Raw genomic sequence first — 14,718 nt, forward strand, 5'->3', positions numbered from 1 at the left:
GCGGAACTGGAGGAGCTAAGGGAGGCAGAGAGGTATGCTGATGAGGCTTTCTGGGACACTGTAGATTTGTCCCATTTCCGGTGGGACAGCCCCTGTGCTGTTAAGGAGGATGAAAAGCCCAGAGAAGGAGAGCAGTCAACGGGAACAGAGGGAAACCTTCCCATAGTTGGGACCCTCCTTCCAGATGATGTTGGGAGTACCCTGTCACACTGAAGTTACCTCTCCAGGGGAGGGAACTCCAGTCATTAGGAAAAGGCAGGTGTTAGTAATGGGAGATTAGATCACTGGAAACATAAATAGATGGGTTTCTGATGAATGAAGTGATGTGATGAAGTGAGCTGTAGCATCCGATGAAGTGAGCTGTAGCTCACGAAAGCTTATGCTCAAATAAATTGGTTAGTCTCTAAGGTGCCACAAGTACTCCTTTTCTTTTTGCGAATACAGACTAACACGGCTGCTACTCTGAAACCTAAAATGATTAGGGGGTTGGAACAGGTTCCATATGAGGGGAGATTAAAGAGGCTAGGACTTTTCAGCTTGGAAAAGAGGAGACTAAGGGGGGGATATGATAGAGGTATATAAAATCATGAGTGGTATGAAGTAAGTGAATAAGGAAAAGTTATTTACTTTTTCCCATAATTTAAGAACTAGGGGCCACCAAATGAAATTAATGGATAGCAGGTTTAAAACAAATAAAAGGAAGTTCTTCTTCACACAGTGCACAGTCAACCTGTGGAACTCCTTGCCTGAGGAGGTTGTGAAGGCTAGGACTCTAACAGGGTTTAAAAGAGAACTGGATAAATTCATGGAGGTTAAGTCCATTAATGGCTATTAGCCAGGATGGGTAAGGAATGGTGTCCCTAGCCTCTGTTTGTCAGAGGGTGAGATGGATGGCAGGAGAGAGATCACTTGATCATTTACCTGTTAGGTTCACTCCCTCTGGGGCATCTGGCATTGGCCACTGTCGATAGACAGGATACTGGGCTGGATGGACCTTTGGTCTGCCCCAGTGTGGCCATTCTTATGTTCTCATGTGGCAGAGCTGGGAGCTGAATCTGAGTCCCAGGTTAGCATTCTAACAACCAGGACTCATGTCTGTGAACCTTTCATAGAATCATAGAAACTATAGAAATGTAGGGCTGAAAATGACCTCAAGAGGTCATCTACTTCAGTGTTTCTGAACCTTTTTGATACCAGGGACCAGACTGTTGCCTTCCTAAACTGTGTCATGGAAATCTCAGGGACTGGTGCTCGTCCACGGACCGATCCTTGAGAAACATTGTTCAAGTCCACTCCCATACTGAGGAAGGATTAAGGTCATCCCTGACAAGTGTTTGTCTAACCTGTTCTTTAAAACATTCAGTGAGGGGGATTTCAAAACCTCCGAAGGTAACCTGTTCCAGTGTTTAACTACCTTTATAGTTAGAAAGCTTTTTCCTAATATCCAATCTAAATCTTCCTTGCTACAAACTAAATCAATTACTTTTTGTCCTATCCTTGCTTGATATGGAGAACGATTGATCGCCTTTCTCCTTGTAACAACTTTTTACATATTTGAAGATTCATTATGTGTCCCGTCCTCCCACCAGTCTTCTCTGATTTAGACTAAATTAGCCCAATTATTTCAACATTTCCTCATAGGTCCTGTTTACTAAGCCTCATATTTTTGTTCCTGTCCTCTGGACTTTCTCCAATTTGTCCATTTTTTCATGAGCATAAACAAAAAAGTAATGGCACTTTTACATGATCTGATTTGTTTTTGTGTGTGTGACACTAAGCACCCCTGTATTCATACCCTGTGCACTTTCATAATAATCTTTGTATAAAATATGCCTTTTAAGGTATCATTTGAAAATTAACTCACTGATCATTAATATTCTTTCACGATGTATATATGTGGTGAATTTTAAGATTTATGGATATATGGTAGAATTATGACTAACGTGTGTTTAAACACACATGTCAGGGGAGTTGATAAACCGGTCTGCCTTAGACAATGGAAAGGATATTTGATTCTCCAACCAGCCCAATCTTCAGGCAAAGACAATGAAGGTCCCTTTACAAATTAGGTAAACAAAACTATTAAGCTTATAAATGGGGGAAGAAAGAGCATGGAGCTTCCTTCACCACTAGACTCCATGTCACCTTCCTCACAGCTTGAATAAACTTTAGTTTGAGGGGTTTACTGGTCTATAAAGATAACGGCTCTGAACCTCAACTGATAAGCAATTGAGTCAATTTATACAATTGTATTGTATTATGAAAGTGTACAGACTGAGGTCTTTTCTGTAAGCTAAAGACACAATGGTGATTAATATAATTGTGAAATGTATGTAATATATATGAGGAAATATGGATACTTAATTATATTATGCTTGAAAATCTGTGGCCAAATGGGGAGAAACAGATATCCTTCCAGATAGGAGAGAAGGCAGCTATCTACCTGTCTCCAGTGAGATTAAGCAGGGTGTGAGGCTGGCAGACCAGGTGCCAGCATAGGTGCTGGAACTAGGTGTCTTGGGGGTGCTACCGCACCCCCTGGTTTGAGATGGTTTCCATCATATAAAGGGTTTACAGCAGTGGTGGGCAGCCTGTGGCCCGTGGGCTGCATGCGGCCCATCAGGATAATCCCCTGGAGGGTTGCCAGACAATTTGTTTACATTTCCACAGCTACCCGCAGCTCCCAGTGGCCATGGTTCGCCGTGCTCAGCCAATGGGAGCTATGGAAAGTGGCGTGGGCCTTTTGTTTTATTTTTTAAGTTATTTTATTTTTACTTTATTTCAGTGTTGTGTTTGAAGGGAAGAGTGTATTTACCCCAGTATTAATAAGCTGTGATGTGTTCTGTGTCATTAAAGGAAAAAAACTAACATTATTTCTCTGAACTGTCCAGGAGAGGGTTGAACATTCTAGAGCACATGGTTTGGGGAAAATTCAGGACTGGAGGTGTGTTGGGGTCACCTTGCTGATTGTAAACAAGAGTGGTGGAAGCCAGAGTGGGGCTGTGGGGCTGTAGACAGGCTGCGGAGCTCAGAGCTGCTAAACCAGGGTAGTCTAGCACACAGCCACTTCAGTGTCTGACATGTATGCTTGTAGGCTAGTTGTGAGCATCCCAGGCTGGGAGCTACAGCAGCAAAGCACTCTAAGGCACCCAGGGTTGCAGGGCAAGTGGTGACAAAACCCCTCACTGGTCTGGATTGCTCCTCAAACCTAGTCATAATCTGGTACTTCTGGAGATCTTTATAGGTATGAACATTTTCCCCAAAAGACAGGCTTGAATGAAATAACTATTAGAGAGATCTACAATTTCCCTATTGTCTCTCTATATTAAACATATTGAAAATTTCATCAAAGTCTTCCACACAACATTTAATAGTTATTCCAGAATGTCTTAATGTCACACAAAATTCAAAGTGTCTTATTTAAATAACATACAGCCTTTTGTTTTGCTCAGCAAGTGTGATCACTGGGTACACTAGCTATATGGTTGATAACCACCCAAATTATTGGGGAAGGGATGTTGGTCATTTTCCATAGTTGTGCTCATTTTTCAAATAACTTCAGTATCTCAGGAGTGATCTATGAGCCTGTAATTCTTTTCCATTTTATTGGGATACTTTTATTACAGATTCTTTTCTAGCTCCCCATACAGAAACTGCCAAGTTGAATCTACATCCAAGATCATAGAATCAGAGAACTGTAGGACTGGAAGGGACCTCGAGAGGTCATCTAGTCCAGTCCCCTGCACTTATGGCAGGGCTAAGTATTATCTAGACGATCCCTCACAGGTGTTTGTGGAATATCCATCATTGGAGATTTTTAAGAGCAGGTTAGACAATCTCCCTAGGCAATTTATTCCAGTGCTTAACTACCCTAACTACAGAGCCAATTTCTGTCATTCTATAATAATAAGATCAATTTTTTAAAAGCCTGTTCATTAGAAAGTTTAAAACATCTCTATTTCACCTGCATAAGTCTCTTTTTAAATGATTCCTTAATTTTGTATGGATGCAGTAAGTTATCCACATTGTGTTCTTAAGTTCATGACCACTGAAGTACAGTTGATGAAGGATGCAAAATATCTACTGTTTTAGGGTAGCAGGGTTCTATCCTGGCTTGATTAAATCTTGGTAGGAACAGAAAACTAGCAGAATGGAGCAGAAGCAGTGTCCTACAATGGTAAATAAGAGATGCATGGATCTATTCAGTATGATCAAATAGGAATATTTGACATCTCACCAGAAAGTAAAACAGTGAAGAATATTTTATGTTTATATGGCACATTTCTTTCTGAAAGATCCCAAAGCATTCACACATTGTATAGTGTAACGGTTTAGATAATTATAAAGCTGTACAGCACCACTGGAATGCAGCTGCTTCCCAGGTGGCAAAGAATAGCCAATCACCACACTGCCCAGTACTGAGGACAAGCGCACTGGGGTAAATCCCTATTTCTCACCTCCAAAAAAGTGCTATGAAATCTTACCTCCAATAAAGTGCTATGAAATGTCCACACAGAGAAGCAGACAGGATGTTGTTTTTAAGAAAAAACAACAAGGAGGGCTTGTGGCACCTTAAAGACTAACAAATTTATTCAGGCATAAGCTTTCATGGGCTAAAACCCAAGAAAGATACTCATACACAGAGAAGACTGTGACGTTACACTCCATATTCTTCATAGAAATATGGTTATGATATGACTATGGCCTAACTAAGATATATTTTATGCAAGATGGATCTTTTAAGGTATTGGAAAGGTTATGATTTATTGAATGTGATTATCCAATTTGTATGCATGTGTCATTTCTGTATATAAAGTTAAGAATATTGATTATGTAACAATTACAGCTGTGTGTGTATTTGGGAAACACCCACCAGACAACCGGTCATCACAGCCTTGATGGGTCTTTAGGAAGAAACAGTAAGACTGTGAAGATACTAATCTCTCTCCTTCCTGAGAGGGGTCCTGGGACATTGCTGTGACAAGATCACCTGATACAAAGTGCCATTTTGGACACTGCTGGTACTTTTCCTTGGTAGGGGGATGGGGATCAAACAAAGGTTTCCTGCCTTTTAATCTGGACTCTCTTCCATTGCCTACCCAAGAAGAAGGGCTGCTGCAATTACCTGAAGGGACAAAGGAATCAACCTGAGGGGAAAGGCAGGGGTGAGTCCAGACTGAGACAGGGGGTCCAGTCTGTAAGAAGAAATAACTGGAACTCTAAACTACAGAAACTGTGCAACTCGCCTAAGATAACATTTAGGGTGAGAAATTACTTCTTGAAACCAGTCTCTTTAAGATCTTAAGCTTAGTATGCATGTTTTGTTTTATTTGCTCAGTAATCTGCTTTGTTCTGCTTGATATCCCTTATAATAATTTAAAATCTGCCTTTTATAGTTAATAAATTTGTTTTGTTTATTATCAAACCCAGTTTGTGCAATTTCTAACTGGGGAGGTTGGGGCAAGAAGTTGTGCATATCTCTCTTCACATTGAGGGAGAGGGTGAATTTTTATGAGTTTGCACTTTCAAGATCTTTCTATACAGCGCAAGACAATATACCTTTGGGTCTGCACTTCAAGGGAGGTGGGCACCTAAGTGCTGGGGCAAGTCCCTTAAGCTTAGTCTTCCCAGAGCTGATCTCAGTGTCTGTGTCTTTCTGCAGCTGGGTATGACCCTCCCTGTGTGTGTGCTAGAGGAGACCTAAGAGCCTGGCTCAGCAAGACAAGGTAAAGGGGGCCAGGCTGGCAGAACAGGAGGGGCTCAGTGAAACCCCAGAACAGCAGGTGGCATCCCAGAATGGGGGTCCAACCTGTCACAGTGGCATAGTCAAGCAGGATAGTGTGCACAGCTTATTGCCCTGAAACACCGGTGGTGGTTTTAAGTGTGTTGGCTAGAGAACAGACAAAGTGGTTACTGGTTTGTTATTTTCTTTTTGATTATTTCGGGTAAGGGAAGTAGAGGCAGAAAATCAGCAAGATGAGTGAAAACAGTACAATGAGTCTGGGGACATTGCTGAATGTTTCATCACCTTTGAGAGGCTGTGTATGCTCCATGCAATTCCTGAGGATCAACAGATGACCACTTTGGTTGCAAAGTTGACTGGGAGAGCTCTGGACATATTCAATAAGATGCCAATTGGTGATGCTTCCAATTATGGTAAATTTAAGGAATTGGTTTTAAAACCGTTTCGCATTACACCTGAGATTTATGGAGTAAAATTTAGAAGCCTTAAGAGAGGGGCTGGATTAAGTAATGTGGCTTATGTGAACCACCTGAGAGATCTACTGGACAAGTGGGCAAAGGGAAAAGGTATTACAAGCTTTGAAGCTATGTGTGATTTGGTTGCTCAGGAACAGTTCCTGAATATGTCTCATGATGATGTAAAACCGTGTTTATGAGATAAAAAGGTAGAGATGGTCGAAGAACTTGCAACTTTTGCAGATAAATTTGAACAATCCCAAGCACCTATTAGGAATAAATCACAGGCAGAGGCGTTTAAGTTTGGTGGGAAGCAAGGTCCCTGTTTTACCCCTGGGAAGAAGGAGGGTATATGGGAGGCTGGACACTCACTGCCCCAAGTTCACTCCTCCAGTCATCATCACACTGAGGGAGAGGACAAATTTTTATGAGCTTGTGCTGTGCAAATATTTTTTTTTCAGTGCAATACAATATAACTTTGAGTCTGCACTTCAAGGGAGGTGGGCACCTGAGTGCTGGGGCAAGTCCCTTAAGCTAAGCCTTCCCAGAGCTGATCTCAGTGTCTGTGTCTTTCTGCAACTGGGTGTGGCCCTGCCTATGTGTGTGCTAGAGGAGGTTTAAGAGCCTGGCTCAGCACGACAGGGTACAGGGAGTCCAGGCTGGCAGAACAGGTGGGCTCAGTGGTATCCCAGTACATCAGGTGGCACCTTAAAGTGGGGCAAACTGTCACAGAGACATAATGGATCAATTTATTTTCCTCAGAACTGGGAGTTAGCTCTACCAAAATTTAAATGTTTGATTTCAGGAAGCATAGTACAGTATTCTAAATGAAAACAGCTATTTCCTCCAGCTCGAAGGAAGATTAGTGGAATATAGATCAAATAGCCATGCATAGAGAAAAGGTACATAAACAGAAAGGCTTGCTTCCTTTTTCTGACTCTTGGTAACCTTGAGGCTGGTTTAGTCAATACCCCTGTGCAAAGTGGGTGCAAAATTCAATCAAATCCCACTCCTTCATTCACTGATGGTGGAGATAGTGTACATCCATGGTGTACAAGGATAAACTGTCAATGCAAGGTGGAAGACAGTGGCAAACCAGGGCCAGAGTTTCAATGTTCTGCATGGACCTACTCCTCTTGAAGCCAATGGGAGTAAGTTCAGGCCCCATGTGTCTTTTTCTTTTAGGGCAAAAGTCTACATTACAGCGCTACATCAGTGTAGCTGCACCGATACAGCTGTAGCGTGTCTGGTGAAGACACACTATGCCGATAGGAGAGCGCTCTCCCGTCAGGATAATTACTCCACCTCAGCAAGAAGCAGAAGCTATTTTGGCTGGAGAGCATCTCCCACCGACAGTACTGGTATGGACAGCGCAAAACTTGCATCGCTTGGGGGGAGGGGCTTTTTCACACCCTTGAGTGAAATAAATTAGATCAACTTAAGAGGTAATGATGACCTGCCCTCAGTCTTTTCTTTTATGTCAAATCGCACTATATAGTACATGCTTATAGCAAAAACTATAAATTAGTTAGTGTCTTCATCCTTTACTTAACTATTTTTTGTTCCAAATTGTATTTGTTTTGCTCCTTCTTTGTTTTTATAACACAAGTATTCTGCCAGCTTTCATTTTAAATTGTCTATAAACTTTTTTATTTTTAATTAAACTAACATGATACTTATTCATCTATTTCGTTTTGAATGATGAACCTGCAATAAAGTTAGTTGCGAAATTTCCATCTAAATTAAATAGATGATAAAACAGATTTCCCCCCAAAAAACCCTAAGTTTTCTGCCTTCCAACTAGTTCTCCCACATAATCATTAATCTGTTCTGCCTGGGAGTAGCAAATCTTCCAAAATTTATACTGGAAAAGTTTGTAAGTTACAATGTCTAATTTAAACAAATAACAAGAATAGTAGTAATTTGCCACCTCACATTCTGCACCACTACAGTTGAATCATTAGAAGATTCGGCTTGATGGTAGCATCCACCGTCTTTCCTATACTTGCCAACTGACTTAAACAAAATTGGAAAAACAAGCCAGAACCAATATATTTACAAACATATATTAGAGGAAGCCTTCCCATAGTCCCACTAGACATGTGATCGTATTAGTACATGCAATAATCATGCTTACAACACAGAATATTTTGCCCTTTTTTCTATTACAGTGTCAACATATCACATGAGAAAGTGAATAATATTTCTTCAGACTTCTAATTTTTAAACTTACTAGGATAAAATCCCAGTAGAAAGTCCTATGGCTCTTTCTTTTCCCTTCTCTTCTCCCCAACTTTTTCTGACACAAATGATGGAGCAGAGTATTTCACCACATTTGGAAAGCTTCCTTACTTAGTGAAGCATTCCATAGGTAAGAACAAGTTACACCAGGAGTGAAGGTAAAGGAAAACCCGCACCCATTGTAAAGGAAAACCCCCACCCACTCAAAGACTGCTCATATTTTGCATGTCCAGTATACACAATAACTTTGCGTGGGTGTGGCACACTCCTCTCTCTGCCGCCAGTGCCTCCACTGCAGACAACTGCAGGCAGGAGTTGCTAGAGCTAAGCTTGCCATTGGTAATGGAGTGCAATATATAAATACAGCAGTCTTTGAGTGGGTGGGGGTTTTCCTTTACCTTCACTCCTGGTGTAACTGATTGTTCCCTATGGATGGATGTAGTAGTACTGCACTTTGTTGACCACTTGGTCACCAGAAGTGCTCTACAGCCAACACTCACGTAATCACTGTGTGTCACTAGGCTGGGTCAGACTCTTGGGTTATATCTACACTGCAATTAGACACCCATGGCTGGCCCATGCTTTAATTACAGTGTAGAGTTAGGGCTTGGGCTGGAGTCCGAGCTCTGGGACCATCCCAGGATCCTAAAGTCCAGGCTCCTGAACATCTACACGGCAATTAAACAGCTCCTTAGCCCAGTGCCAGGAGCTGGAGTCAACAGTCAGCTGGCAAAGGCCAGCACATGTGACTAATGGCAGTGCAGACCTATCCTTAGACAGGACAAGCCAGCTTTAGGAAAATGTTTACTATTTTCCCCTAGTCCAGCTCACTGACACGGCCTTTAAGACATGTCCCTATTTTTCTTCCCCAGAAAGCCAATGCAGGTGTAAAGGCCAGGGGTGGAAGGGGGTTGAGAGGTCTGGAAGGGGTGGGGGAAGAGACGTGGAGAGATTTGTGAGCAGAGGAGGAGAGGCTGGGGGGATGGGACACCAGAGAACTTCCCTGGGTGCCCCCAACTTCTCCGGCCAGTCTGTATAACTTACAGCTGGCAGCTGTCCCAGAGGCGGAGGGGCTGTCCCCGGTGGGCGCTTGGGCTGTGTGACCTTGGGCAGGCCCCCCAGTTTGCCCCTCGGGGGAGAATGACACAGGGCCTCCTTTGCCAGCAGCTGGGAGAGGCGCAGGCTGCGTCGGAGCGAGGAGCGCCCCCCGGCGGGAGAGGCAGCAGAGCCGCCGCGCCCAGTAGCCTCCCCGCCTCCTGCCAGGGGGCGCCTGCGTGCAGGGCTGGCGAGGCGGGAGCGCGGCCAGGTGTGTCTGTCTCTTGCCTCCGCCCCACGCTCCCTCCTCCCGCGCCGGGGAGTCGCAGAGCGCGGCCGCAGCGGCAGCAGCCACGCGGGCGGAGCGGCAGCGGCAGCGGCAGGAGGAGGCGGCGCCGAGCTCCCAGCGCAGCAGCTCGCCCAGTGCAGCCGCCGCCGAGCCCCGCGCAGCGCGCACACCCCGCCGCAGCTCAGCCGGTGCCGCCGCGATGGCGAGGAAAGGCAGGAGGGGCTGCGACTGCCAGCGCTTCCTGAGGAACAACTGGCTGCTGCTCAGCACGGTCTGCGCCGTGGTGCTGGGTGAGTGGGGCCGGGCAGCCGGGGCTGGGGGAGCTGCGGCATCCTCCGGGGCTGGGACAGGGAGGATGCTGCTCCCAGCCGGGCGGGCAGGCAGCAGGGTGATTTCCGCGGCCCAGCAGCAGGGACCCCAGCCCCACCTCTCCCTCCATCTAGTCCTCCTCTGTCTCGTGGCTCAGGCCTGCTCTTAATCGTGGTCTTCCAAATTTGGGGTGGCGGATAAAGAGCCGCTCTGTCTAACAATCCCCCATCCACGCAGCCATCCGATTCCTCTCCCCCCGCCCCAAGTGTCTCCCTTTGGGGCTTTCTGGAGCATGTCTCCGTGGAAACAGCAGCAGGAGAATCAGCATCCTAGTTTAGCCAGGCAGCGGCACGTTTGTGATGATGGTGATGAATGTTACCATCTCGCAGCGCAGCAATCCGATTACCGTATTTTACGTTCACACGGGGAGTGTGTGTGGGCGGGCCGGTGCTGGAATGCCGGTAATGACAAGGATGCATTTCTATAGCGCTGCCTACCAAGGGGCCCTATCCTGCGTTCCTTATGCACCAGAAAGCTACTAGTAAAATCAAGGGAGCTGTGGGTACACAAGGAATGGAAGATCAAGGCTCTAAAAGTCCCCCTGAATGTCTGGCATCGACACATTTGTGCTTTAATTCGCCATCCTGACATATATCAGGGATAATGTCCCCCCCACCCCCTTCTCCAAGATGGAGAGTTCTTTCACTGTAATTATTTACAGGGGCAGACACTTCAATCTCATGTAGGCAGGCTCTCTTTCAGCTGCGACTTGCCTCACTGTAAAATAAATAAATAGAAGACCCTCAGTGGTTTTTTCCTGCCGGGATTTGCTAAATAATTAATTTGCCATCTCATTTACTTGACAGACTGTATGGTGGATTGTTAGAAGTGTAAATTACTCTTATGTAGCCAATGCACTTCTAATAAAATATTAACACCTATTAATGCCAGAAACTTAAAATAATAATAATTTGAGACAAATTGATGTTAGACTGAATAAACATTTTTCTGTTCCTACATATTGGCTTTCTTATTGGTTAAACTGGTTTTCAGTGTTAATGACAGAATATAATCATTACACTATAAAATAAAACCACAGCTTGAACTTTGCTGTTCTGCTTGTTAAAAATAGAAGTTTTATGCAAATTAAATAAACCAATTGCTGTTATAGCCACAATTAGAAATAGAATTGTGGGGGAGAAGTAGTATTATGGACAGTCCTAATTTGATAGCATACTTATCTCCCTTCCCCCCCACAGCCTTTTCTGTTACTTCATCACAGTCTCCAATATTTATGCCACAAACTTTGAATAAAAATATAATTAATAATAGGCCTCTGAATTTTTTTCAATCTGACAGGAAAAATCTGCAGACTTCTGTATCAATGGGGGTTTAAAATATCATGGGACTGTAATGCTCATTAGTGGTATCAGACTGATAAACCCTACAAAATTGAAGTCATTTGTGTATCCACACCACAGGTGCAACACACTGCAAGCAGCTTCAGCATACAGACTTGTCAGCTTGCCTCAAATCTGACAAGAGAGACCTCCTATAGATAAAGAGGGGAGTTCATTCTCAATGGCCATTCAGTGTTAGGCCTGTAGGCGGAGGCTGTCAACAAAGATGCAGTGGTGGTGTTTTTTGTATTTGGACATCTGCCTATCCAGGTTACAGGCCACTGAACTTTTGGTAATCTCTGATGCTTAGTTTGTGCCAACATCCTGCAGTAAAAAATTCTGCTTTTTGTTACCAATCCAATGTGCCATCTAGTGCCCTGTAAAGTGGTTTCAAATGGATTTCAATATTTTAGGGATGGATAATAATTTTTTTTCCCCCTGAGGAAAAATGGCACAAATTTCTGCAAATCAGAGAATGTGACCAGAGTGGCTGAAAGGGTGGTTATTCAAGTTTTGGATGACACATTTAAAGATATTTTTGCATGAAATATAATATTTGTCACTGGCATATCTCCTGCCTGTTTTCTTCTGGTTATTATTTTATGACTTTTTAGATGAGGACAGCATCCTTTACTTTTTTGCTCCTACACGGATATGTTGCTTCCATTGTTTTGTTACTTACATTTGCCTTTAGACATTTTTTGTTTTTTTCAGATTAATTACTAAATGATTTGAAGTGTGTGTGTGTGTTTTGGGGGGGGAGATGATTATTATTATTTTGTAACTCTCCCCATACTATAATCTGGAAGTAAAATCAGTTTATGTCCTCATGCATATTTGTGTGTGTGTGTGTGTGTTGTCATCTAAGGGCTAGATTTTCAAAATAGCTGTGCTCAGTTAGGCATCACAATAAATGGCCAGATTTTGAAAAGAGGTCATTACACTGGATGCTGAGCTCTTTTGAAAATCTGGCCCTCAAGGACTACATACACCACCACTATTTATTATTTTTATTATTATCCATACACAGTTGTTGTTCTCAGATGTGTTTTTCATGAACTGGACTTGTTATTTCCTAACTATAGAAATGCTACCGAACAATATTCAGGTTTCAGAATAGCAGCTGTTTTAGTCTGTATTCGCAAAAAGAAAAGTAGTACTTGTGGCACCTTAGAGACTAACCAATTTATTTGAGCATAAGCTTTCATGAGCCATAGCTCACTTCATTCAGTGGAAATGCATCCGATGAAGTGAGCTGTAGCTCACGAAAGCTTATGCTCAAATAAATTTGTTAAACAATATTCATTTTCACATTAGCTTCAACAAACAGAACTGAAATTTATGGCCTGACTGCAACCCTAGGTAAGCAAAATGCCTGCTAACTCCAAGGGGAGTTATACAGTGCAAGAGTTGAATGGGGTGCCAAAACATTGAGGTTGAGTGACGTCGGAATTATGGGGAAGACTTTCAAATTACAAATAGAGGATGGGAATGCAAGTGCCCTATGTGCCTTTGAAAATCAACAAACTGGAACCTTAGTATGTTTTTTTGATTAGTTACAAAATGACACAATATTAACAGAGTAAATCAGCTTGAGATAAAGCTATCTTAATCTTCAGGAACAAAGTTGCCTATTGCAACAAGCTGCATGTTATCTCCTATATTTCTACTGTTTCTCAGTGGTGGTATAACTTATATACCACAACATCAATAAAACCTTTTTCAGAACAATTTAATTTAATTACATGTCGAAATAAAATGTCATTTCCTTATTACAGCCTGAGAAGTGTTTGCAATATACCAGTGGTTCTCAAACTTTTTTTACTGGTGATTCATTTCACATAGCAAGCCTCTGAGTGCAACCCTCCTAATAAATTAAAAACACATTTTTATATATTTAACACCATTATAAATGCTGGAGGCAAAGCAGGGTTTGGGGGTGAAGGCTGACAGCTCGCAACCCTCCCCCCCAAGTAATAATCTCATGGCCCCCTCAGGGGTCCCGACCCCCAGTTTGAGAACCTCTGCAATATACCAAAACTCCATAAGTCTCAGAATTGTAAGCCCTTCTTAATTAAATTAGCATACATACTGATTTTGTGCATTCTAGAGCACACAATTTAGTTAGGAAATAGCTTTTTTCTTTATGAAGATGGTTAGTTTGTAGGAGGAGTATAACATCCCATAGAGAGGAAGAGAATATAATTCAGAGATCATTCTGATGATTGAAAAAATACCCGGCTTTTATAGAAAACTATATATATGGTAAGGGATGGATACGAAGAATACTGCAAATTACTCAAAAGAATGTTTAAATTGTTAAACTATTTGGGGAAGGCTCAGATGCTCTAGCATTTATGGTGGTTTGATATAGCTTTTGCCCATCATAACTAAGGAAGATAAGTAAGCTAGAGAACAATATCATACTCATCTCTGGAGATTAAAAACAAAAACAAGAAAGGTTCAAGATTCTGGTGGGATTTTCTTCTGCACACTTGTAATATAATATGGGAAGCATTTAATTATGTGCCTGAGCTATTCATCTTTTCATATGAATAACATTTTTCATTTTTAAGAACCCATCTTATGTACTTTGGAATTTTTTTAAAATTTTTTTTACAATCTGAAAACAGATTTATGATCTGTGGTTTAAGATTTATGCAAAAAGTATTTTGTAAGCCTGATGTTGTTTTGTGTGTGGGTACATCCATCTGCATTAACTGAAGAGTAAGAATAAGGATTTTTTTAAAAAAGGATTTCTGTTCAGAACTGTTTGTTCTTAGTTTCTTAGAAATACTGTGTGCATTCAGTGAAATAACATGGACAACATGCTGTAATTTTTCAGATATTTCAAGTAGAAGAACTTTTTGGAACAATTTTGGTTGGATTTTTTATGTTTTAGTTTTTATTTGAAAATGACCCTTTGAATTAAAACAACAGACTGAAGTGATTATTTAGAAAGAATACATTTTCTGGACTGGCTTACAGCTTTACAATCCAGACTGAGCAAAGGGCAAGAGCAGAGAAGGGACTGAACTGTCTCTCTGAGTGTCATGCTTGTGACTTTGAAATTTCCTTTCAACAAAAATTTGTGTGTGTAAAATGCAAATGTTCAAGGAAAGAGCACAAGACTGGCCAAAGTGAATTCATTTATAAATTCAAAAGAAAGTTCACAGAAATTTTTAGTTTGTTTCTGTAGGTGAACCAAAGAGTTAATGCAGGTCAGATATCCTCTCTCCATTTTAG

At 42.2% G+C, this 14,718-nt stretch overlaps 1 protein-coding gene across 2 annotated transcripts in view; it reads left to right on the forward strand.

Moving 5' to 3' along the window:
- Window positions 1-9,843: 9,843 nt before the first annotated feature.
- Window positions 9,844-14,718, forward strand: part of SLC1A1 (solute carrier family 1 member 1) — a 74,921-nt gene continuing 70,046 nt past the window's right edge. For both annotated transcript variants that reach the window (XM_073345246.2, XM_073345247.2), the window contains exon 1: window positions 9,844-10,053. In XM_073345246.2, coding sequence (XP_073201347.2) covers window positions 9,963-10,053 — 91 coding nt within the window. In that variant the 5' untranslated portion in view covers window positions 9,844-9,962. The remainder of the gene's footprint in view (window positions 10,054-14,718) is intronic.

This window comes from Lepidochelys kempii, chromosome 5 (genome assembly GCF_965140285.1).
Source record: "Lepidochelys kempii isolate rLepKem1 chromosome 5, rLepKem1.hap1, whole genome shotgun sequence".
NCBI classification, from domain to species: domain Eukaryota; kingdom Metazoa; phylum Chordata; order Testudines; family Cheloniidae; genus Lepidochelys; species Lepidochelys kempii.